Here is a 24707-nt window from a genome sequence, read left to right on the forward strand (position 1 = left end):
GTCGGCCTCTCTGTTTGGTTCCTCTGCTGTGTCTGTGCTTCTTTCTCCAGGGCTGCAGACCTGATTGGGGATTAATCAGCTGCATTGGAGACACCTGGGCCCGGTGACTGAACTCACGGATTCCTCCTATCCATTTGTTTTACGTATATTTACTTACTTTTAAGTATACCTAGTTTTTGTCACAGTTTTAGAGCCGGATAGTGACAACACGTATAATATATTCATTTATACCACAACTTTAATAATTTTTCAGTGAGAATGGACTTTACAGTGAAGTAACTTCTAAAATATTTGCATAATAATAGATTATGGATTTTTCAACGGGGGAGATTTAGTAGACAAATAAGATTATAAATTTATGTTTTATAGATTTAAGATCATTTAAACTGATGAATTTGCTGTTGCTGATGGTTGTGTTGGTTTCATTAATTTCTTCCCTTTCTCTCACAGCTAGAAGTTTGTTGTTTGATTTAATGTGGCTGTTAAGCACAATATTCTTAAAAAAGCTGTATATTTAGCTTTTTTTGTGTATACATATATATATATATATGTGTGTGTATGTGTATCTATTTCCAAAAGCAGGTTTGATTTAAATCTCACAAAATAGCTGCTGAAAAGACTTTTTGTGCACTTCTAATAATGATAGGTTGAATCTGTGTAAAGTGGAATGGTGCTTAATGAAGGAATTTAAACAAAATTGTTTGAATCTTTGTACCATCATTTGTGATGTGAAAATAAATGCATGATACAAATCTGCAAATATGTTCAACTGATGTGAAATTTCAACTTCAGGAAGCTCCAAGGATTTCTGAGACGGGCCTGTTTGAACAGAAGCAGGTGTGTGTGTGTGTGTGTGTGTGTGTGTGTGTGTGTGTGTGTGTGTGTGTGTGTGTGTGTGTGTGTGTGTGTGTGTGTGTGTGTGTGTGTGTGTGTGTGTGTGTGTGTGTGTGTGTGTGTGTGTGTGTGTGTGTGTTGTGTGTTTCTGCTCCGATGCAGAATTAACAAACCTGTGAGAATCTTACAGGAGGGAGATCTTCTTCGTTATAAGAGGGATGAACATCTCCTGTGAACCTGACACCATACAAACACGTTCAGAGAGATACAACAAAGGTAAACAGACCTGGGTCGAGTTTCATCAGTCAGCTCGTCAAGCTGTTCAAACAGTGTGAAACATACATGGAAAAACACACTGTAACACCACTAATACAACATACACAACCAGCAGTACACTGACGAAGAAGTGATCAATTATAAAATAGTCAAGAGGCTTTCATAGCTACATGTTGATATAATGTAATATATCGACTATGTAACATTGATTGGTGATGTTAATGAACTACTGTACTAAATATTGTAGCCTACTTTTTTCTCAACTATATTAATTTGATAACTTTAGTCTCTACATACCTTCCAGATTCAGATTTAGAATAAAATAATAAAAACATTTTTTATTTATAAGACATAAGACAGGTTTTTATTGTCAATGTAGTGATACAACGAAGTTCCGTTTGGCAGCTCTCAGCTAGCCAGCAGCAGTGAATAATAATAATAATAACAACAATATACAATATACAAGATAAAAATAACATACATAAATAACAAAAATAAACAAAACGCTGCTGTTTAACCGAGAACACCGAGCCGCTGCGTCTGCACGCGCCGCCATCTCAGGAAAAAAATCTACACACACACATATATATATATATATATATATATAAAAGCTAAGTTATATAAATAAAGCTAGCCACATCTTTACCAGTTGCAATATTTAAGTGATGTACATGTGAATGCACATCTGATCTGAAGTGCTTTTATTCTTGGTTCTTAAAGTACATTGTGATGTTTTCACAATGTACAGTGCTTTTTACTGTCTAATAAAATAAGAGGGAAAGGTCAAAGGTCACAAAAAAGGTAATTCAATAAGCCTCAAAAACAACACTATTTGTTACTATAAACAAGCTAAGACTCAGTAAAACACAATTAAATCCGTACTGTGAGTGTGAATTAGGGCGTGAGGTGATCTGTAGCTCTCAGTAGAGACACACGTCCCTGTTTCTGCACGTTGGGTGCACGTTGGGTGCACAAACCCACCGCCCGACATCACACCTTGAAACATGTCAGCCTCACGTAACATATTACACATCGTTACACTGACTTGAATCAGAAGTGATTTTCTGGACTGTTGCATCAGTTGTTTACCGCTGATTTTCCGTCAGGCACCATCGGTTTGTTGCATCATTGCCAATCGGTGTGAATGGATGATGTCTTACCACAACACGCCCTCCACAACAAACCTGTTTTTACATTTTACTGCTTTTTACCCCCAACTCACTTTCACACTTTTATTCATCTTCATCCTCGTTTTATTATTATTATTTTATTATTATTAAATTTGTGATGGATGTTCACGGGGCCAAAGAAGACATTGTTGCATCAAGGGAAAGTCATCAGCTCCCACGCCCTCATCTGATTGGATGATCAGGATCCCTGAAGTGTTGGGTCATCTTCCAAAATATGTTTTCCGTTAGTTTTAGGTAAGGGCTCTGTATTTGCTCACACCGGGACAGACGTACACAGGAGTCTCAAGGATTAAGAGGCGAGTGGGGACACCAGTCACTTTAGGAAGGTGCTGCAGAATCCTGTTGAACAGGTGAGTATTCAACTACCGACCTCTAAATTCAAATGCTGCAAATATTACATACACATCTTGTGTCTTGGTAGAGTTCTTCATCCTTATAGCTGTGTCTTTGACTGTTGTAATTATCTGCAGAATTTATTAGATAACATGTTCTGCAGGCGACAGGGCCCTCTCTGTGTAGTCAGGTTGCACATTTGCATGTCTCCTGGTAGATTCAGAGATAGTGGAATGACCCGCCGGATGACATGGTGGAAATATATAGGAAGACGTGCAAACAATTGTGCAAGCCCTTTCATAAGTCACACTCGATATACTGCCGCTTCATTGGCTGCGCATGAGTGTCTGAAAATAAAATAGGGAGTCTGCCTGAGTCTGACATTTAAGGGCATATCAGTTCCTTAGACGACTAAGTGCCGGTTCAAGGTAAGAAGCTTCACTAATACAAAACTGCATAGAAAAAAACATAATTTGATATAAGCATGAGACCACTTTATGGGGTTTATTTTTCAAATTCAAGTACTACATAATTGAAAGCAATTTTTTTCTTTGTTACAACTTTTGTTCCGTCAGAAAATAAAGCATTTGAGGCAGACTAAAAAATAGTTAAATATAACAGTTTTTAATGTTTTCTTTTGCTCTTTTTGATCCAGTGCTTCAGCTGCTAAATATGCATTTTTCTTTATTAGTTTCTGTTAGGGACCATGCCTTAGACTTCGTTTTTTGTTTTACTGTGATGAGGGAGGAGGTTTATTTCTAGGGTATTTAGGGGAAGTACATTTGTTTTACAAAGTTGGATTCCTAATAAGACTGACAAGTTAAGCAAGTTTGGTTAAGCACTGTCACTGTGAAACCGCAGTGAATTACATAAAAGCTCCAGAGAACTGGAAGTGTATGCGACATGAATCATTGACTGGTGCTTTTATACAGTATTTCATCTGAACTCAGGGTGAGTGATGTAAGTTTAAAGTATCATGATTAAGCATGCAGAACATGCTTGTTTCACTCAGGTTGAACGGCAAAATTGAGAAACTGTCACTTGGCACTTCCTTTAAAGCATTTCAAAAACACATCACAAAACTGCGTTGATGTATGAACAGCATACACAACCACATTTGCACGTTTGATTATCAACCACTGTGTTATCCTTGTTGACTTTCAACCCAAAGCCAACTGACACTGTTTTTATTCTATTAACTGATCCTGAATTAATGTGTCTGTTCTGTTTATCTGACAGATCTTCGTTCCTCTGGCTGCGGTCCTCTGATGGAGTTTCTATACATCAACTCCTCCCTGTTCTTCGTCTCTCACAGACCCCTCAACTTCACCGTTGGCGAGAAGACGGTGTATGAGCAATGCAAAGACATGCCCGCTGTCATCATTTGGTACCTGGGCCTGCAGTTCATCAACATGTTCCTGGGCATCCCGGCCAACATCATGGTGCTGTGGCTCATCCACAAGAACAAGGAGGACTCCTCCACCTCCGATATCTTCATCTCTCAGCTGGCCATTTTAGACATACTCTTCTGTCTCATCCCGCCGCTTGAGCTGGCCAACATAGTCTTCCTCACCACCAGCAGCACCTGGTACGTCCTGCGCTTCTTCTACGGCATCAAAGACACCTCGCCTCTCTTCCTCTCCTGCATCTGCCTGGACCGCTACATGGCCGTGGTCCACCCCATCACCTTCACCGAACTCAAGGACCGTCACCACAGGGCGGTACTGGCCATCGTGGTCTGGGTGATCATTCTGGCCTACGCCGCCGCCAAATGCGTGGGCAACATCGTCAACTTCGAAAAGGTCTTCACAGGGATGATCCTGGCCACGTTCGCCTTCATGGTGTTCTGCAACATCGCGATCCTCTGTGCGCTGAGGCAGTCTGGGCCCGGCAGAGACGAGATGCATCCAGTGAAAAAGAGAGCCTTCAAGATGGTCCTCATCATTCTGGCCATCATAGTGTTCAACTACTTCCCACCCGTAGCACTGTTCCCCTTCCAGCACTACTTCTCCCCCGACGTGTTTCGTTGCTACATCCACTATCTTGCATTTGGCTTGATGGACTTCAGCAGCAGCATTCAGCCGATGCTCTATCTGTCCAAGGAAAAGCTCAGCTGCTGCCAGAGCAGAGGGACACAACTCCAATAGGGATACATGTTGTTTTTTTAATATATATGAATGTTCTGTTGTTGCATCATGTATGCCTGCATGTTGATTGTGATTGCTGGCAAGATGCTGGCAAGTGTATTGTGTGATGCAGCGGCTCGGAGTCCAAGACAAATTTCCCTGCAGGACAATAAAGTATATCTTATCTTATCTTATCTTATGTTCTTGTTTGATCTGACTATTAAAAAAAAACTGTATTGTGCAGAGATTTCCAAACCGCGGAATGGGTCCTCTAAGGAGGACTCAAAAGATTAAAGTTCTTGCCTGTTTTGAGGAAAATTGTATTATTAGCATAGATTAATTTATTTGTCGTTTGTCAGCAAAGTTACCTTAGATGTTATGTATAACCATGCAGATACTTTGGGTTGTGCTTGTCAAGGTTTAGAGATACAAGAGCTTAAACAATCAGTCGATTAATCCATCGTTTGATCAACAGAAAATTAACCATCAAACACTAATTATTAAATCATTTTTTAACCATGAAATGAAAAAAAGAGAAAGTTCTAGCTTCTGAAACGGGGGATGATCTTCTTTTTTTTCTTGTCTTACATGTTAGTAAATTTTGTGTAAGACGTCAAAGCTTTGGGCTTTGGTAAATTGTGAACTGGATTTTCCACTACTTCTCTTTTTCATTCTCATTTTTTCAGACCAAACAATTATTTGATGAATTGGAAAAATAACCGGCACATTAATCAATAATGGAAATAATATTTGCTTTTTGATTTTTTTTTTTACCACAAATAAGTCATACAAAAATCATTTGGTTAACTTTTCTCTTTAATTTAGACACAGACCACACAAAAGTAAGTCACAATTAAATCCTAGTAGCAAAACATTCATTAATATACATTGCTGTGCAGGTATATGATCGAGTTGCCACAACAAACAGTAGCCCTATCATAAACATGACATTTTACTCCTGCGTGGGTCAGTTTTACATAATTCACGGTAAGAGACGCGTTTCCAGGTAGAACAGTGAACAACCTAAAACAATTCCTCTTCTTTGAGATCAGCTTTGCTTACAAAACAATTATTAATTTAATATTGAAAGCTGCTCAATCAATACAGAACATTTGCGGTAACATTAACTTCAGTAACATTACTATTTAAATACATTCGTGTCAGTTCAATGGATCGGACTGCTGACTGTACAGCAATAAACAGCAATATATTAATAATTTAGAAATCCTATCATTTCTAACCCTCTGGCTACTACAACATGTACACATGGATGAAGAAGCATCTTAATATTTTAATTTAAAACAATTATATTGTTATTTTTTACTGACCCCTGTGGGGAAGTTTCATTTTCTCAACGGGGAGGTCAAAGGTCAGGACCACAAAAAAAAACCTGGCCCTGGTATTCAGTGTCTTCTTTCAGCAGGGTGGTTGAATCATTCATCGTCATTGCATTCAATAACTTTTCCTTTAAAGCATTTGAAAATTATGCTACCAAGAATTTTGGTAACATACAGTCTGTATAAAAGAACAACAGTTATTTTAGGGTCCCGTCTTACGTGAGAGAGAAGACTACGTAATATAAGAGTTCCAATCACAATAAAATTATCAATCTTAAGGTATTGCTAGGTATTTGGATCTACTAAATTACAGCAAAGATTAGACAACAGTGTATTGCACTGTACCACAAACAATTTTATCAATTTTGACTTCTCGAACAGCAGTTTAATAGAATAATCTTATCTCAAGCTACACTTAATAGCTTTTCCTAGAGGTTCCAACCACAGAACACAACAGCAGCCCTGCATTCAAAACAGCACAGGAAGCAGGAAGGCCGGTTTAAGTAAGAGATCAAAGCATTTAGATGCATTTTAGACACCAAAATACTGCACAACAGTTATAATACACCGCTGATGCGTGTCTTAAAAAAAACCGAGTTAATTGAACTTGATTTAAGATGATTTTGTACAATCACATACAGCACTCATTCTCATTCTCAGCTTCTAAAAGACTCATCATCTAAGAACTTGGTCCTAACTTCTTTCAGTGTCTGAAATTGTCTCCGAGGCTGAAGGTCGGTTCGTTTCGGCATCGCTGGTGCTTCCCTCGCTCTGACCCTTCTGCTCCTTGGCCGCGTGCATCTTCAGGTGCTTCTTAAGGGAGGACTGGTCGGTGTAGGTCTTCCCACACTGGCTGCAGAGGAACACCTTCTCTTTGGTGTGGACCAGCTCGTGTCTCTTCAGGTGACCCGACCGGCTGAAGCTCTTGCTGCAGTACGAGCAGCTGTACTCCTTCTCTCCCGTGTGAGTCCTCTGGTGTAATTTAAGGCTGCTGGCCACCGTGAACTTCTTGCCGCACTCGTTGCAGCTGTACGGCCTTTCACCCGTGTGCATGCGCATGTGTATGGTGAGGTGGCCCGCCTGGCTGAAGGTCTTCTTACACAGCTCGCAGCTGTAGGGTCTCTCTCCAGTGTGGATCCTGTAGTGCGTTTTGAGGTCACCCAAGCCGTTGAACCTTTTCCCACACTGGGCGCAGCAGTACGGCTTCTCACCTGTGTGGATCCTCTCGTGTATGCGCAGGTTGCCCGCGTTGCTGAAGGTTTTGCCGCACTCCTGGCAGCTGTAAGGCCGCTCCCCCGTGTGAGTCCGCAAGTGGACCTTGAGCTGGTTGTGCTCATTGAAGCGCTTCCCGCAGTGCGAGCAGGAATACGGCTTTTCTCCAGTGTGGACGCGTTTGTGTATCCTGAGCTGACTCGGGTGGGCGTATGTTTTACTGCAGAGGTTGCAGCAGTAGGGTCGCTCTCCCGTATGGGTGCGCTTGTGGGACTTGAGGAGATCAGCGCGGCCGAAGCGTTTGCCACAGTAGCTGCAGCTGTGGGCCTTTTCACCGCTGTGCGTCTTCATGTGGATGTTGAGCGAGGCTGCTCGACTGAACGTTTTGGGACAGGTGGGGCAACGCAAAAAGTTGTCGCGAATCTCCAGGAACTCTTCTGCGGGAACGGCAGCGTTTTCCTCGAGCGCCACCGCTTCTGGCACCACAACCTGTCTGCTCGCTGCCTCAGGGTCTATTTCTGATTCAGGGTAATATATCAACGCATGCTGCACCTCTTGCTTAGAGTCATTGTCATCGTATTCCAACAGTCCGTTCTGCTCCTCGTCCTCTGCCTTAATAAACTGTCCATCCTGCATGTAAGTGGCGACTTTGACTTCAGCGTCGCTGCCTCTTGAGTCTTGTTCGAGGCCCGTAGATTGCGGCAGAGGTATATGTGCGTCATGACTGTCAAAACTGACCTCCGTGCTCTCATTTTTTACTGGCCTCATTGTCAGATTGAGAAGGGTTGAAGGCTGGGAGAGGTCAATGGCACCGCTTTCATACAGGCCTGGCTCTGCTTTCACTGATATTAAGTTTTGGGTGGACGTAGACACGTCGCCTGTGCTCACACAAGGCATTTCTTTCATTTGATCAGTCTGCAGTATGAATGACGATAAGGAAACACTATTCCTCGTCTTGTCTTTCTGCCTCCTCCTGAAGCTCTTCTTGTCACTGCTGCATATGGACATCTTGAACGTGCCCTGAGTGGAGCTGATGGGACAGTTGTTCCATTCTGAAGTCGAAAGATTTTCAGTAGCATCTTCTTCACAAAGATCTGTAGAAAAAAAAGTAAAAGACGAAATAATGAACAAACTAGTACAGATTGTATTTTAGAGACATGTTATTATAACGTAGTGGCATCAATTGATTTTTCCAGTTTTTCCAGGTGAAATTACACTGTATTTGTTTCTACCAACTGAGGTTGATTATTTTGTTGCTAAATGCTCCACTACGTTCACAAGCTAGCCGCTAACTGTGCCTGTCTGTCGTTTGGCGTTGGACGCGTTTTTGCTGAAAAAGCTGTGTATAATAACTGGAAATGAGGTAGAGGAAACAAAAACATTGAGCTAATAGACACTAAAATGTCCCATAGAGCAGACATTAAATAGGGCATTTCTATTATTAAGACCTTGATCACTGAATCTTTAACAAGAGGATCCTTAAAGGCACACTAATGAGTTTTAATAGTTACCAAACACAACATGTGTATGAAGGCTGAACTAAACATGTTGAATTAATTCAACACAAGGTGATATGATATCCCAGATTATTAATGCAACGTGTCAAAAAAAAAAGTCTAGAACATTATCAAAATACTAGCTGTTGTAATACTGAAGACAGTGGGACTGCTATTTGTATTTAAGTCTACACTGGGATGGGTTGGCACACACATATTGGTTGCAGTAGCTGCTATTTCAGCTCAGACTCAAAGCAATTTTTGTTGCACACAGTTTCATCTCAGCTATCTGTGAGTCAGTGAAGCTGCTAAATTCAAACCTCCGGTGTGTGAAGGAGAGGTACCGCAAATCCTTCATTCCTGCTGCTGTCAGGCTGCACAACCAGCTCTGTCTGCCATCCCAGTAGACCACACAACAAAACACTAATACATATGTGCAATACAAACACACTGTGCAATACTATAACTATAATTATTCTGTCTGTATTTTAGTCATTGTGGATTTTTTCATTTTTCTTACTTACTTATTTAAAATACTTGTTTGTTTTTTTCTACTATGTACCTTGTTTGCACTACATCTATGCTGCTGTAATCCTGCGGTCCGCTGCGGGACTAATAAAGGATTATCTTATCTTATCTTATCTTATCTTAACTTAATGCAGTCAATGAAAATGTGCAATTCCTATTTACATCTTCAGGTACACAAACAGTGTGGATACTGTGACAGTAATGTACTACAGTGTAGTTAAGTACTGTATTACACAGTGAAACCACATGCATATTCCCTACTTTTCACATGTTTACACAGCCATGTTTGTTGCCTGTACTGGAAGCCTGCATTGTTTACCTCTGCTTGCCTTTTCAGCCTCTTATACGGTCGCATTGCCGGCTTATACTTTGAGTGTAGACAGCCGTACCTCTTACTGCAGCCTCGGTGCTCTCCTGTGCAAACAGCAGCCGCTTCAGGCCCTCGTTTTCGGACTCGATCCTCTGTATTGTGCCCTGGTACTCGCACAGGGTCCGGTCCACCGAGTCCAGGATGTCACTCACTGTGGCCTTGAAGATCTCATTCAGAGACGACTCTAGGAAAGTCTTCAGGTCACCACACGCGGCCATGTTGGGCCGGCCGGGCTGCGGCTGCAGACAGCTAACCAGGTGGTCTGAACACGGTTTAAAGCATCCAGGAAGGGGGCTTAAAAGTGGGTGTGTGCGACTCTGCTGCCGTGTGCGGAACAAACAAAGCAGAGACCGTCGCACGAAAGTGACGTAGAGGAGGAGAATCTGGGTTTGACTAACGAGCCTGCAGCGCCCCCTGCTGGCGTGGAGGGGAGTCGGTGCATCAGCCGGGGCCCATTGTGATAGTGTGTGCACACAAAAACACGGTGATAAATGGTGTTTAAATAACAAGAAGAACTGCAAAAACAATAGCAGCACTACTGGGTCATTACTAATACTACTAGTACCACTACTACTACTAAATCAGCTACTACAACCACTAGATAGCAACTAACTCCTGCAAGGATGCTCACATAGATGCTAGGTAATGCTAATATTTTAATACCAATGTTAAACTGAAATGCTAATCATGCTAATGCCACTGCTTACAATGCTCCCTTAGCTCAGCTGGTAATGCAGCGTTTGCATGAAGAGTAAAGGGTCAAAGAGATAATGTTAATCATTAATTATGTAACGTTAAGATGTCACAAACGTGGGTTTTGCAGGCTTCTCTTGGCTCATTTGCTTGTTATTATGCTCAATGTGCTAATAAATAAATGCTTCTTCCCATAAATCTGTATTTGAGTGCTGATTATGCAAACAGTAATAGTAAAATGATTTCTGCTTTTACTATGCAGGTGGTTACATCAATTAAATAAAGGGAAATGTGTTACTCAGTTAACACATCACAAAAAAATACCATTAAAAGATGCAGGGTAATTTTGTTATTGTTGGTAAGCCTAACAATAATACCTCAGGTCTGTGTTAAACTGGCTTTTCTGCTTACAGCCAGACACCAGAAACCAAAAGCACAGCTAGTGACTTAGGTATATGGAGTATGGATACCTTCTGGTTTTACCACATCTTTCCTAGGGGTCATTTGCAGGAATGAAGCTGAGCCACTCCCCTCACCTGGCCTGTATGTGTGTGCTTGTATGCCTCCAGGGTGGTGGGCGTGGACTGAGGCCTCTCAGGTGTCCCTGAGCTCTTGAGTCATCTGCCAATCACAATGTGCCTTTTTTTTTTCTTCCTCTTTGTTGCCACTCAAATTACCTCTGTTTTTCCCCACAGCCATACCTGCTGGGAGAGGAAACAGGACAGAAGGGGACTGAACACTGATCTTGATCTATCAAAAAATGGACAGGAAGCATGAAGAAGAAGAAGGGGGAGGACCTGGTTCAGACTGGGACTTGTGACCTGCGTGCATCGTTATGCAACACCACAGACTACAAGGCTGCTCGGTTTAAACAGAGCGGATGTGAGGCTTGTTTGTTGTGCGTAGCAGGTTCAAGCATAATCAACTGAGGGGTTATTTGTATGCTGGGAGAACATGTCTGTGAAGGTGCAGCGCTTTGACAGCGATACTATCCTGGTATAACACAGCAGTGTGCCTATCCCACCCACAAGACGTAATACATCACAAGCTGCCTGATCATATGATGTTGCATTAGAGACGCTGGAGGGGGTAAGTTGTTTTTTTTGTTTTTTTCTAATGAGTTTTTCATTTATACCTCTTTAAGGTTTGAAAGTGTGAATGTCTGTGCCATGTTCACTGATGGTGATGAATGACACAGGGAGTGTTTATCCTCTTTAGAGATATTCTATTATTATACCTTCACACAAGTCATTTCTAAACTTTTGCTTTACCCAGTTTGGCTGTGTTCCTCTTTTTATTTCATCCTGACTGGGAAGTTTTGTTTCTATTCTTTTACTTCTCCTTTAATATTTTGTCAATCATCCTCTCAAGCCTGTTATGCGTTGTATACACTTCCCATGCATTGTACATAACTTCTCCAGGCGTTATCCACTTAAGGCATACTGCAATTTGTTCTATTAATGTATTGCTAAATGTAGCCTGAATCATTTTTTCTATTGAGCATTTCTTCTACTGTGTTTATCATCAACAGTGCTGCCAAAGATAACATCACACAGGGAAGATTAACTGTGTTATCATGCGAAACACAATATTTTTATCAAAGTGCAGCAAGGGACTCTCAGTATTTTATTTATCAGAGTGGTCCACATTATTTTGGAATTCAGTTTATTGAACTCACATTCTTACACATAAAACTAACAGATGATCATCTCTGTTAATCTTCATACACTGTAGCACTTGTTGCACCCTGACAGGAACTGAGAAGAGAGCACCCGCACAGGAAATGTGGTCAAAGTCTGTCCCGGATGTTGGTGACGTGAATAGAATATTGAAGATAGGCAGAAAAGTAAAAATGGATGAAATAAAAGAGTGACAGAGAGAGGGAAAGATAGATGAAGTTGAGATCAAATCAAAGATAAAATTAGGCAGAAGAGAAAAGATATTAGATGTGACATTTAAAGTATTCATCACCAGAATAATCAGACGACATTTTGCCCGTAGTTGGCCTTTGCTTGTGTTGACAACACGCATTCAGACTCTTGCGTGGTTTTATCCTTTGCTCAGAGTCACCGTGCAGCGTGGCGATAAAATGATAAACACAGGACGTAGGCAGTTAAACTGCTCACCCGAAACATCCCCTCAACCCCACCCTCTGCTCCATTCTTAATCCGCACCATACACCTCCAACTCTCGCGCTCACTTGCTCGGCTGATTTACTGTGTCTGTGGTCAGGAAGTACAAACTTTTTTTGTGTCATTCCACTCAAAGTCTATTGCACTGCACACCTGCAGAGCCACACCAAGGAGTTAAAAACAGTTAACAAATGAGCATAGGGAGCTAAAATAAGCAGACAAAAACCTTCTCCAGACTGGATTATGATGACATACAAGTGGTGAGTGTTTGGAGTATTTTTGTGCTGTCAGGGCCGTAAATGATTGTATGTGATGATAAGTTTTGTTTTTGCTAGGATGGTCGTGTGTAATTTAAAATGTCTTATGAATGGCCTTTTTGTCTCTCAGCAAATCACATGTTCATCCTTGGGGTACATCCAACTATTTATTTTTTGTCATTTCATGAAGAATCTGTTTATCAGAATAATTTGAGCTTGTTTTTACACAATGTAATGACTCCCATGATTTGCGGGAAGAATTTATCATGCTGCTTCAGATGGGGGTGTGGTGAAATATCTTTTGAGCATTTACACATTTTTTTCTCTCTCTTGTTACAGATCTGTGGATTTCACATTTATGGGATCTTATAGAATGATCACTCTTCATGCAGCAGAGCAGGACATTTTGTAGCAAGACAACATTTACAGCTACAGCATCTTTCACCAAAAAACCACAAACGCCTCAACAACGGAACTGACTGAGATACATGCTAATGGAGGAGGAAAACGAGTGCTCCTCTCTACCGGATGTCACAGATTCAGTTCTTCAGCAGCCTCAACAAGATTCATGGACTTCCATCGGCCACCAGTGCATGAATGGAGGGGAGGAGACCATTGTGTGGGGCGACACAGAGGTGCAGATAAACCAGGCACATGGGACGGATCAACTCAGTCTCTCCCTAGAGGCAGGACGAGAGTCTCCTGAGGAGGTAGAACAGTATGAGCAGATAATATGGCCGGTGCACCCCATGACCTGCAGCAGTGCTTCACTTTCCTTCGCCACCGTGCAGTGGGACATGCCCGATCCCTCTGCAGAGACACCTTCACTCATGACTGACAGCAGCTCGGCCAATGAGCCGAGCTCAGGCGTTGTGACGAGTCTAGACTCCACTTCCTCGTCGCTTCACCAACCTCAAGGCGTCAATGCTGAATTTTTCATACGGCAGGAAGAAGATGAGTTGCTACGCAACTCAAATCTTGAGTGGACAGGAAACGGCTCCGAGGTACGTACTTTATGTGAGGATATATATAAAGCGAGGTGTGATGTTGTCATTCTGCCATTATTTAGAATTTTGTCTATTTCTACTCTGTGCCTATACACCGTCAGATTTCCTGTGTCATTAACCCGTTCTTCACTGAGCGCTGACTTGACTCTGGCATCACCGCCTCGGCCTTTATCTCCGTAGAGACACGTGTTTGGGTAGCTGTAGTAGGTTGAGCAGCGGCGGGAGGAATAGAGTGGACATAATGTTGATCGGATGAGAATCAGAGTGCAGCTTCTCACCCGTGAACCCGTTGGCAATCACAAGCTTTCTCACACAACTCATGTTCATGATCAATGGCCTGTGTTGCAATTTCCAGCCATGTGATGCTGCAGATGTGCAAGAGCCGCCGACACAGGAAAGGGAAGATCCAACACATGAGCTGTTAGAAAGTAATAACGGTACGTATTACTCAGAGGGAGACAACTTTAATTCATTGTTGAATAGCAATTGTTTTTTCATTATTCGCTCAGTTTGAGATTTCATGAATCATGATTATTTGTTACTTGTGGCCTTCTCATTTTTATTAGAAAATTGTTCTGGTTTTAACTGCAAAACTATGATGTATACCTTCTCCTTCTAAAACCACCCAGACATCCCACAGAGGGCAGACTTAGAAGAAGAGGACGGACACTCAGTAACCTCATATCCTGTTGAGACGGTGGACTTAATCAACATTCTTGAAGGGATTGATGTCTCAGAAGATGAAGGGGACAGTTTTGTAGATTTAAAACTAGAAGGGGAACAGGAGGAGCCCGGCGTTCTGCTGACTGGACAGGGAGACTCAGAGGAAGAGCAAACTTCAGCGGACGTTGTTGAGGACGAGGAAGAGGGCGAGGTAGAAGAGGAGGAGCAGATAAACGTGTCCTGTACTGAAGAAAGTGAAGTGGCAAAAGTTGTCAGTTGTCTGAGTGATGTGTGAGTATCATGGGCTTAACTTAAGAAAGGGGAACAGGAAGTATCTATCAACAGTGAATGCTTTCAGTATGTAAATCATGTCACGGTATAATGTGCTAATAAAACATTAACTACGTCCAATATTTCATCTTCACCTTGCAGGGAGTTTCCTACAGAGCCACTTCAAACTGATGATACTGGACCAGCCATAAACCCAGATAGACTGATTGATCTGCAGCAGTCAGAGCTTTTGGAGGAAAGGCAACACTCAGAGACTGAAGAGGACATAGAGATACCAGAACGGCTACATGAAGATCCCACTGGTCAGACTGCAGAGCCAGAAATGTGCGAAGATGTAGATCAGAACGTGGACCCTGAACAGTCAGAGGCTGCGGACGACATCGAAGAACTAGCGTCAGATAATGCAGAGAGGATAGAAAACTCACCAGAGAAAATAGAGCTGACTGAAGAACCGGAGGAGACGAGTTGTTTAGAGGAACAAGATTGTGACCACACGTCGCAGCACGTAGATCTTTCACCACAGCCTGAACAAGCTGAGTCCGAGCAGCTTGAGGTGACCGAAGAGTTAAAGGAGATCCAGGCAGAGCTGACACCAGACTCTGACCAGTTAGGACAGTCGCAGCATCTGGAACAGCCGCCAGAGATGGAACTGACGGAGAAGTCAACCCAACATAAAACTCCAGACCTGCCAGAGGACTCTACTCAGTCAGAGCAGACAGTTTCTGTCCGAGTGGCAGAGCGGCAAGAACAGACGGAGCCGTCAGAGCAGAATGAGCAGAATGAGCAGACGCTGCAAACGGACGACTTGTCTCGTCCAACGCTCTCTGGGCAGCTCGTGCAGCCAGAGACAGATGAGTCAGAAATAACGGAGCATCTGTCTCCTGATCCCGAGGTCACACAGCAGACGGCAGAGGCCGAGGCCGAGTCCAACCAGGTGGACAAACAGGCTGAGACGTTACATCAGGGTGAAGAAGTAGGAGGTGCTAAGGAGGGCTCCGTGCAAACAGTCGTTGCAAATGAAGAGCGTCCCAGATCCCCTGAGACAGGAGCGCCTCATATGAATGGAGACGCGGTGAACAGAGAGATGGCCCGCCGCCTCGCCGAGCGGCTGTTTAAGTTGGATGGGATCCAACGTGTCGATGTGGTGAAGCACTTAGACAAAGAGTAAGCATGTGTTATTTCTTTTTATATCTTCCTTTCTTTATATCTAACGGACGGTGGTGTTATGAGCTCTGCAGCTAAACCCACAACTGACCTTTAAAGGAGTACAAAAGCTTCTGCAGCTGCAAGAGTAACTTAACACCAACTTTAAAAGTAGTGTTTTCACTGCGTCTCTGGTTGCTCATGTCAGCTGGTTGTGATTATCATGAATCTTTAGATTTAGCTTAAATATAATCCTTTTACTGGTGACCGGTCACATTACAGTACATTTTTACAGCTGTCTGGACCTTTTTGAGTCCAGTTTTGAGTTCAAAGTTCAAAGTTCGTCTACATGCTTGACCCTCATATTCAAGACTCCAAGAGAGTTTTGTCTGGCAAGGTACAAGGTAAAGCACTATATAAATGCAGTCCATTTACTGTTTACGTCAACCTCCTTTGCCTCAAGTTTAAATTAAATGTTGCAAATAATCATCCCTGGAATATTTCTATAGGTATTAAGTTAAAGATACTTTATTTTTTCTATTCTGACCCAGAAAATGATATTTGGACTAATATAAAACAGATTCATTTGAAAGAAATAAAGTGGTCATAACACTGATACTGAATGTGTTTTGTTTCTGTTTAGTAATGACTTCAGTCGAGCTGTCGGTGAGGAATACCTGAAACTATTTGACTTCACCAAGCAAACTCTCGATCATGCCCTGAGGTGAGAAGTACAGAGGCGGAGCTTGGATTCTCATACACTGACATATCTCACAAAACACGCTAATATAACGTCTTGTGAATATTTTCTTTCTTTCCCTCCCAGGTCTTTTCTGAAAGTGGTGGTGCTGATAGGAGAGACCCAGGAGAGAGAGCGTGTGCTGCAGCATTTTGCCTGCCGCTTCCATCAGTGCAACCCCGACTCCTTTACCTCTTCAGGTGAGCTTCAGCGACGGTTTCACTTTTTGTTTTCTGCTGATGTGACAGATGAATATGTAATTTTCCTTCTTTTTTTACATCCTCAGAGTCTGTGTTGGCCCTCACATGTGCTCTGATGCTTCTCAACACTGACTTGCATGGACAGGTGGGAAACATTTATGACTAGTCACATCTTAAGTTTTGCTCTGACGTGGCCCGGTGTTAACAGATGATAATTGTGAGGCATTTATTCAATCACTCGTTTTGTGTGTTTTTAACAGAATGTAGGGAAATCAATGTCCTCGGCTAAGTTTGTGTCCAACCTCGATGGGATGAATGAAAAAGAAAACTTCAGCAAGGATCTCTTGAAGGTAATAGTGTCATTGATTTATTTTGAATAAGAAAAGTCAAAACCTTGTTGGGAAATTATTCATCCTTTTCATCTCCATCTCCATTGCAGAGTCTTTACAATTCCATAAAGAGTGAGCCGCTGCAGTGGGCTATGTAAGTCATAAAACACCATCTGTTCTTCTTTATTTTTCACATATATATCATCTCACGCTTACAGTAAGAGTCTGTCTTTGAATGTTAAAGTGACGAGGAGGAGTTGAAGAGCTCCGTGTTGGTGGACGAGGACGCAGCAGAAGATGCTCCGCTGCGTTCAAAGGCGAACCCCTTCCAGGACATTCCTCATGACAAAACGGCATCTGTGGTCAAACAGGGATTCCTCCAGAGAAAGCTGCACGCTGACATTGACGGCAAACGCAGTGAGTGACACACAAACAAACATCTTGATTATTTAGTCAGGAGCTATAGGCACAATAATTATTTAGTTAATTTGACATAAAAAAATATATTTTTTAAAGGCAAATACTTAGTTTGGAAAGTAGTTAGTTTTGCAATGTTAAATTATGTATTCTATATATTAAAGATATGTCCTAAAAAGGAGCCAAAACTGAATCAAAATGAGTATACAAATGAGAGTGGCAGTGGTGTAGTGAAATTGAATGTTTAATTTAAATTCTTTGTGGTTTTGTTTTTCATTTTGTTTTGATTCTTTTTGTTAGATTTTATATTATGATTATTATGATTATAACATCATTATTGGTATTATTCAAATAAATGCACTAAATCTGAGCAGGCCATATTATGCTGTAAAGTGGGTGAGGAACATAATCAACAGCACTTGTCAGTTAAAGAAACAAAGAGATTGTCCACAATCTCAACTATTCATTTATAGCTGAGATACTTCTTGGACATGTTGACAATGAAGTAGGCAGCTTCAGCTCTTCATTATTTGATAAACCCTGCATTTTGATAATTTCTTGTCATGTAAAGTTCTCATTTGTATTAATCATCATTGAGGGCTTTTATATCAATACTTACGAAATCTTCTTTTTGTGTGGCAGCTCCGTGGGGAAAGAGAGGCTGGAAGACCTTCTATGGAGTGGTGAGGGGAATGGTCCTTTACTTACAGAAGGTCAGTAACTCATCCAGTAGGATTCTCAATAGCACTCCATGTCATTAGTATTGATTTGTCTCCCTACAGTGAAGATAATTGAGTGTGTTTATGTGTGTCAGGATGATTATAGGAGGGATCAGCCGATCGACGAGGAGGTGGTGAGTTTGCACCACTCTCTGTCCGAGCAGGCGTCCGACTACACCAAGAAGCCTCACGTCTTCCGTTTGCAGACGGCCGACTGGAGGGTTTTACTCTTTCAGGCCTCGTAAGTCACAGCGGTGTGTTTATGTGTGTGTGTTTGTGTCAAAGAGTCGGACAGTCATTCTCACCGTTTGTCTTCCTCTCAGGTCCAAAGTGGAGATGTATTCGTGGATCAGCCGCATCAACCTCGTCTCAGCTCTTCACTCCTCTCCTCCGTTTCCCGCCGCCGTCGGCTCTCAGAGGAGATTCTTCCGACCCATCCTCCCCTCATCCCAGTCTGCTCACACTCTGGTACACACTCATAAGTAACTTTGTGTATATTATTTTTTTATGTATTTGTTTGGCTCAGTGTCACAGATGACAATATCACAGGTTCAATTTCTGGGATATTTTAGCAATCCAAGCACTACCGTGACTTTTTTTACTTTATTTGAGCTGCTTAAAAAAAAGCTTGATTTTCATGGTAAAAAGCACTTACTGAACCTGTGTTATGACTTGTGTAATAAATATAGCTTGTGCTATGACTAGTGCGACTTAAAATACTTGTTAAGCGATCCAACTTCAACTACAAAGTCACAATTCACATGTCATTTACAAGCAATTACAATAATATACATGTACAGCTATTTAAGTTAATGTAAGCTAAAGTTAGCTATTTAAGCTAAAATTGCAATTATTTCCATTTTCAATTTTCCAACAATCTTTTTTTCTCCTGTTAAAGCAAGACTATGTCAATTTCACTGAACAGTGGCTACATGTAGTAACTACATCATATATACCTGTTCTTTAGCAACATAAGCTAACATTAGCCTTCATAAGCTACTGGTCATAAGAGACCAAACAAGGCTGTAGCAGCAAAATGAGTGAACTGAATTGAGCAAGGGTGCATTGTTTTTGTTGAATTGAATTCAACTTCATTCACAGTACAGACTCAGAATCATAAGATGCACATTTTCAACTGTAAACTCCTGGAACGCTTTGCCTATGCAGCTGGAGTAAGACAAGGTTCCTACTTTCCGCCCATTCTTTCTGTTTGATCCTCTGCTTGATTTGCCTAAAAAGGATTTTGCATAAAGCCTCTTATCTGTTGCGCTGCTCTCCTTCCTGTTCAGGAACGTCAGTTGCAATCTTATGCAGGAACACTGGAGTCCTTCAGAGAGGACCTGTCGTACCTGCAGCAAAACCTACCAGAGGGCAAAAGAGCCAAAGCCAAGGAGCTGGAGGAGCATCGCATCAGAGCGGAGTACCTGCAGCACGAGGTAATGAAAGCGTTGTGAGTAAATGTGTTTGTGTGTATACAAGTGTAAAAATCCCCCATGAGTGATCCTGGGCATGTTGAAACCCCTGCAGATGTCTCGCTACGAGATCTACATCCAGGGGCTGGAGGCATGGAAGAGCGTGAAGGAGACAGGAGGCAGCATGATGAGCGTTGCAGACCTGAAACGGTTCGATAATGCAGTGTGCGTAGACTGTGTGGGCGAGGAAGATGAGGTGGAAGGCGGGCTGAAAAAGTCCTACTCCAGCCCCTCTCTGGAACTGGAGCTGGTACCTCCAACAGTGATCAAAGTCAGACGCAACATCTCAGAAAGACGGACTTATCGCAGGACCATCATTCCTCGGTGGAATAAAGAGGTCTGAGCTGTGTTTTATGAGCTGCTGCAGTGAGCTGACAAGAAGTTTAGATAATAGATGCACAGAGCAGAGAAGGAAAAAATAAAGCACTGGAGTCACATATATCTGAGGCCTCAGCAAGTTAGTGTTTTGTTTTTCTGCCTTTTTTATCTTGTGCACTTTTACAAAAATAAACCTCAGGGAATCCCAAACCCTCAATCTCTCTCAGGAAAGAAAGCGGGAACCTGATTCATTTTCCAAGTGACTCAAAATGTCTGGAGCTAATTTATTTAGTTTAGTTGTGTTAACTTTGGTCTGTAGTAGTACTCAAGAAGGTACAAATATGCTTTCATGTGTTTGTTTTACTTCTGGCAAAAATGTCCCTTTAAGATGTAGACCACTAGAGGGTGCTGTAGTATAGCACATCTGTGAGTAAAATGAAGGAAACAGGATGTGATGTTTTTTTGTTTTTTTAAAGCCGAATTGCACTTTTATTGTTTTCGATATTGTGTATTATATGTTGATGACATCGTTAAATGTAGTTTTCCAAATGAAGGGTTTGTTTCCAAAATGTCATGTATTATTTTCTCTTTGGGGAAAAAATAAAATGTTACTTCTGTTCATCATTCAGTGTGGGTGAGATTATTCATGGGTGTCAACACTTGAGGTTTGAGGGCCTGTAATTCAGTTTGACTTAAGATATGGAAATTAGTAGTAATTTAAACATTTGCCCCACAGTTCCATGTTTTGCAAGATGTTATGTCAGATACAAAAAAAATTCCTTTCACAACAAGCTGAGTTGAGACACTAACAGATGCAACAATACTTTTTCATCAGTGTCCCTTTTGAAACGTTTTCAACCTTTCAGTAATCTGTTTCTGTTGCATTCTTACAAAGTAAAATGGTTTTGGTTTCATCCTGGTTGCACGCACATAACATAATCTTATTGGGTGGAACATTTAAAGAAAATTTACTTTATAATTTACAAATCAAATTATTTTTTGGTATGAAACTAAGTTCAAAGAGGAAGAAGACTTTTACAGTATGAATCACGGGGCCACAGTGTGAGTTGCAGACTGTGTGTGCATGTGTTTGAGTGTGTGTGTGTGTGTGTGTGTGTGTGTGTGTGTGTGTGTGTGTGTGTGTGTGTGTGTGTGTGTGTAATCGCTCTCAGTGGCACGGGCCCCATTTTGTTCTCTTTCAGCCTGACATGTTGAGCAGCAGTCGACCTGGGGCGGTCAACAATAAGGGCAGGATGTCTGGAATTAACCCCCACACACACACACACACACACACACACACACACACACACACACACAGGAATGTGATGTGACAATAGGAAACGCAATGAAGAACACAGACAATACAGACAGGGACTGTTTGGGTGTCCGAATTGGATCAAGGCACCGGACAAAGCGGACGTTTCATTAAAGCCGAAGCTCCTCGTTGAGATTTATTTAAGACTTTTCCCGCCCTGGACAGAGATCGGCTGAAACCCTGACGGATCATCGGCGGTGCTTAGTTAACGTGATAAAGCTCAACCTCTTGTCCTATGAATGGAAGCAGTCTCCATTCATTCACAGGAATAAACAACAACTCATTAAGATAAAGTCAGATTCCAAAGATGAGGGTGACTGATGGGCCACGTGAGTGACAGGGGCCCCGGGGGCCATCATAGCACCTTGAGAGGGCGGGAGGCGACGCTGAGAGGCGCCGCCATCTTGGCTAACCTAAATGCTCTCGGGCCTGTGACGAAAATGTGACAGCAAACGGCGTCCATTAGTGCCTCTTGTTCTTGGGATCAAATTGAAATGTTTAATAATCTGTTACTGGGACGCGGTCGGCGCTGGAGGGTTTCTCGTTGTTTGCTGGCGTCACACGGGAGCTCCTCGACCAAAGAGCTTCTTCTCACATGGCCTGTGGAGCATGACTTCAGCGGCGGTGGTGGCCTTGTTTTGGAGTGCCATCTCTCTCCTTCTCTCCAGCAAACAATAATGAGCGGCTGCAGCAGCAGGGGCTGCATTAGCCGCTGGGTTCAGAGGGCATCCTTCCCAAGGAACTGGCCATGTTGTTTTTTTTGTTCCATCTGTGCCACTCCATTCTCGAGCTTTGTGCGACTCAGTCAGGCCTGGGTGGGTAATTAAAAAGGCAAGAGCTCAAGTTGTGATCATTAGGGGCTTGTCCAGCATGAGGCTCCTGAAAAAAAAGGACCCCGATATGTAAGGTCAACCTCTTTTTTTACATTTTCCTCCTCCCCCCCCAGCTCACACACAACGTTGCTTTGAACATTGCTCAACATCCTCAATGGCTCTGAGGTGCTCCGTAAATATTAGCACCTGCAAACACTGCCGGCGAAAACAAACCGTACTGTGAACACTCACTTTCATCCCCGGGTGTTTTTTGGTTTTTTTTCTGCCCTCAATGCTCCTCCTGACGCACATTCTCCATCTGCTGCCGACGCCTCGCACGCTCTACTTGTTACTTTATATCTCTTATCTGCACCAACACTTGATTTTCTCCCACTCTGGCTATTGAAAAAATATTTTTTTTGTCTCCCTCTTGGTGTCCTCCCCCCTCCCCTCCCTCCATCCTTTGCTCTTGACTGCTGCTGTTGTTTTGATTTTTTCCATCTAGAGCCCTTGAAGCCTCTCTGCGGTCCTTTCAGGGGTTTTGTTTTTCCACTCAGACTCTATTCGCCTCTTTCACTGAGACATTAACTAATAACTGTCTTCTTATTCTCTCCGAACTTCCACTTGTACCAGACATCTCCTGTACTTTTATACAAACGCATTCAATATATTTGGCTTCCCTGTGAGTGTAATCTTTATGTGGGAAGTGATATTCTTTTATCGCTGTAACTCGATTTGAAAGAAATAGGAGGCACTGAAGAAAAACATCTCCCCTACCTTTTTTTTACCCTGCAGACAGCACTCATTAGTATTGCTTCTCCCATGGCCAGACATTTTCATTTTATTTGACTAACAGACCCAAACATGAATCTCTCTTTAGATTTCATCAGAGCCGACCCTCCATACCTCTTTTTACAAACGCTGGCTTTTTGTAGCAACGGAGCCTCTCATTGAGAGAGTTAAGGCAAGTGCCTTGCTTAAGGGCATTGAAACGCATGACCTCTTTTTGCCCTCTCCTCTTCCACACACACACACACATACATGCACACACTCACACACACAGACTCCTGCCTCTGACAACACTCCTCGGGCACAGACTCAGTGGCTTTTAAGATGCAGGACAAACACACCGGCCGGCGCTCCATGGGTTAATGCAACATATAGAGCAGAGCAGGAATGTTAGTGAAGTTATCTCCTCCATCTTATCTCATTTCATCTTTCAACTCCAAACAGGGAATACATTTAAACTTTTAATCCAAAGCTTTGAATGTTTGCATGAATTCTTTCTCTGATTCATGATCTTTAACCTACAGTTCAATTCAAGGATAAAACATTATCGAGATGTGTGTGTGTGTGTGTGTGTGTGTGTGTGTGTGTGTGTGTGTGTGTGTGTGTGTGTGTGTGTGTGTGTGTGTGTGTGTGTGTGTGTGTGTGTGACGTTGAATGAGCTGTGTGTTTGACTTCCCCGGGCCTCCTCAGGTCAACCCTCTCCCTCAGGGCAGTACCTGATACCTGGCAGATTTTATCCACCTCCATGTGTGTGTATAGTGTTTTGAATGTGTGTGTGTGTGTGTGTGTGTGTGTGTGTGTGTGTGTGTGTGTGTGTGTGTGTGTGTGTGTGTGTGTGTGTGTGTGTGTGTGTGTGTGCCTTGAAAGGTGCGTTTTTCTTGATGTCTTCCAGTCAATAGCAGCTTCCTGCCTTCGGGGCCCGTGTGTTGTTTAATAGGCTGGTCGGACACAGGGCACCTGTGTTTCCTCTCTCCGCCTGCTCCCAAACAGAAACACCCTCTGTCTCACCACTTTGCTGCGTTTGACTGGCACATTTGTTCCAGGTGCATTATGGTTAAAGGTGGGGGAGATTAGATAGCGTTTTGAAATTTGAGGATGGTGTTGTCATTTGAAGTCCGCTCAGGTGTTCGGAGGCGCTTTCTTCTGGCCTCATTGTCTCTTATACCAACGGTCCAGACTGAAATATCTCAACAAACGCTTGAAGGATTGTCATGAAATTTTGCACAGGCATTTGTGATCCCCAGAGGATGAACCATAATGAGTTCCTTTAATCTTTCACTTTCGAATAAGCAACACCATGCAGTTTAATGTTTCAATTACCCAGTGAAGTATCCCCACAATTACTGGATGGATTGGCACAAAACTTTTCTTTAATCATTCTTGGTTCCCCGAGGATGAATCCTACAGACTTTAGTGATTTCACTTTTCCTCTAGAGCCACTTGAGGACACACTTTTGGTTTTCGTGACAACTATTCATTGTGTCGGTTGGAGGTTAATTTTAGTCCTTGAAAACAAAAAAGAAGGATGAGTGTTAGTGATGCTTTAAACCACAAAGATTTCCCGCTGAAGAAGGTCGCGATTAAATTAAGCAGGTATTCATATCCACCAGAGGATGAATTGTAACATCTTTGGTGATCCCTTAACTTTTCATCTAGTGCCATCATCCGGTCCAAAATGATGTCCAGTGCTTTGCTCTTTGTTTTATGAC

General features: G+C 42.4%; 3 protein-coding genes across 4 annotated transcripts; 2 read left to right on the plus strand and 1 right to left on the minus strand.

Moving 5' to 3' along the window:
- The first annotated feature begins 1052 nt into the window (after nt 1-1052).
- LOC129102802 (proteinase-activated receptor 3) lies at nt 1053-4780 on the plus strand. Its single transcript, XM_054613072.1, has 2 exons — nt 1053-1110; nt 3873-4780. The coding sequence occupies exons 1-2, from the start codon at nt 1053-1055 to the stop codon at nt 4778-4780; spliced, it is 966 nt and encodes a 321-aa protein (XP_054469047.1).
- Nucleotides 4781-5569: 789 nt separating this feature from the next.
- Nucleotides 5570-9998, minus strand: LOC129102577 (zinc finger protein 383). The gene is made up of 2 exons (XM_054612792.1): nt 9722-9998; nt 5570-8402 (listed from the first exon to the last, which is right to left on the minus strand). The coding sequence occupies exons 1-2, from the start codon at nt 9918-9920 to the stop codon at nt 6790-6792; spliced, it is 1812 nt and encodes a 603-aa protein (XP_054468767.1). The 5' UTR covers nt 9921-9998; the 3' UTR covers nt 5570-6789.
- Nucleotides 9999-11302: 1304 nt separating this feature from the next.
- Nucleotides 11303-20706, plus strand: LOC129102134 (PH and SEC7 domain-containing protein 3). Of its 2 annotated transcripts, none has more exons than XM_054612128.1 (16): nt 11303-11484; nt 13124-13788; nt 14147-14228; nt 14421-14745; nt 14887-15909; nt 16532-16612; nt 16715-16827; nt 16914-16972; nt 17088-17177; nt 17267-17310; nt 17401-17573; nt 18216-18286; nt 18388-18533; nt 18616-18760; nt 19582-19728; nt 19820-20706. In XM_054612128.1, the coding sequence occupies exons 2-16, from the start codon at nt 13273-13275 to the stop codon at nt 20105-20107; spliced, it is 3303 nt and encodes a 1100-aa protein (XP_054468103.1). In that variant the 5' UTR covers nt 11303-11484; nt 13124-13272; the 3' UTR covers nt 20108-20706. The 2 variants fall into 2 exon arrangements, with proteins under 2 accessions (XP_054468103.1, XP_054468104.1); XM_054612129.1 differs by lacking the exon at nt 11303-11484 and adding an exon at nt 12666-12787.
- The last annotated feature ends 4001 nt before the right edge of the window (nt 20707-24707 follow it).

The sequence above is a fragment of the Anoplopoma fimbria genome, chromosome 14 (genome assembly GCF_027596085.1).
Source record: "Anoplopoma fimbria isolate UVic2021 breed Golden Eagle Sablefish chromosome 14, Afim_UVic_2022, whole genome shotgun sequence".
Classification (NCBI taxonomy): Eukaryota; Metazoa; Chordata; class Actinopteri; order Perciformes; family Anoplopomatidae; genus Anoplopoma; species Anoplopoma fimbria.

Excerpts from the sequence above, each read along its gene's own strand:
- LOC129102802 (XM_054613072.1), top strand. The coding sequence starts at position 1,053 with ATGAACATCTCCTGTGAACCTGACACCATACAAACACGTTCAGAGAGA. Across the intron at positions 1,111-3,872 it reads TTCAGAGAGATACAACAAAG|ATCTTCGTTCCTCTGGCTGC; the intron begins GTAAACAGACCT and ends TTTATCTGACAG.
- LOC129102134 (XM_054612128.1), top strand. The coding sequence starts at position 13,273 with ATGCTAATGGAGGAGGAAAACGAGTGCTCCTCTCTACCGGATGTCACA. Across the intron at positions 14,746-14,886 it reads GTCAGTTGTCTGAGTGATGT|GGAGTTTCCTACAGAGCCAC; the intron begins GTGAGTATCATG and ends TTCACCTTGCAG. Across the intron at positions 16,828-16,913 it reads CGACTCCTTTACCTCTTCAG|AGTCTGTGTTGGCCCTCACA; the intron begins GTGAGCTTCAGC and ends TTACATCCTCAG.
- LOC129102577 (XM_054612792.1), bottom strand. The coding sequence starts at position 9,920 with ATGGCCGCGTGTGGTGACCTGAAGACTTTCCTAGAGTCGTCTCTGAAT. Across the intron at positions 8,403-9,721 it reads CACCGAGGCTGCAGTAAGAG|ATCTTTGTGAAGAAGATGCT; the intron begins GTACGGCTGTCT and ends TTTTTTCTACAG.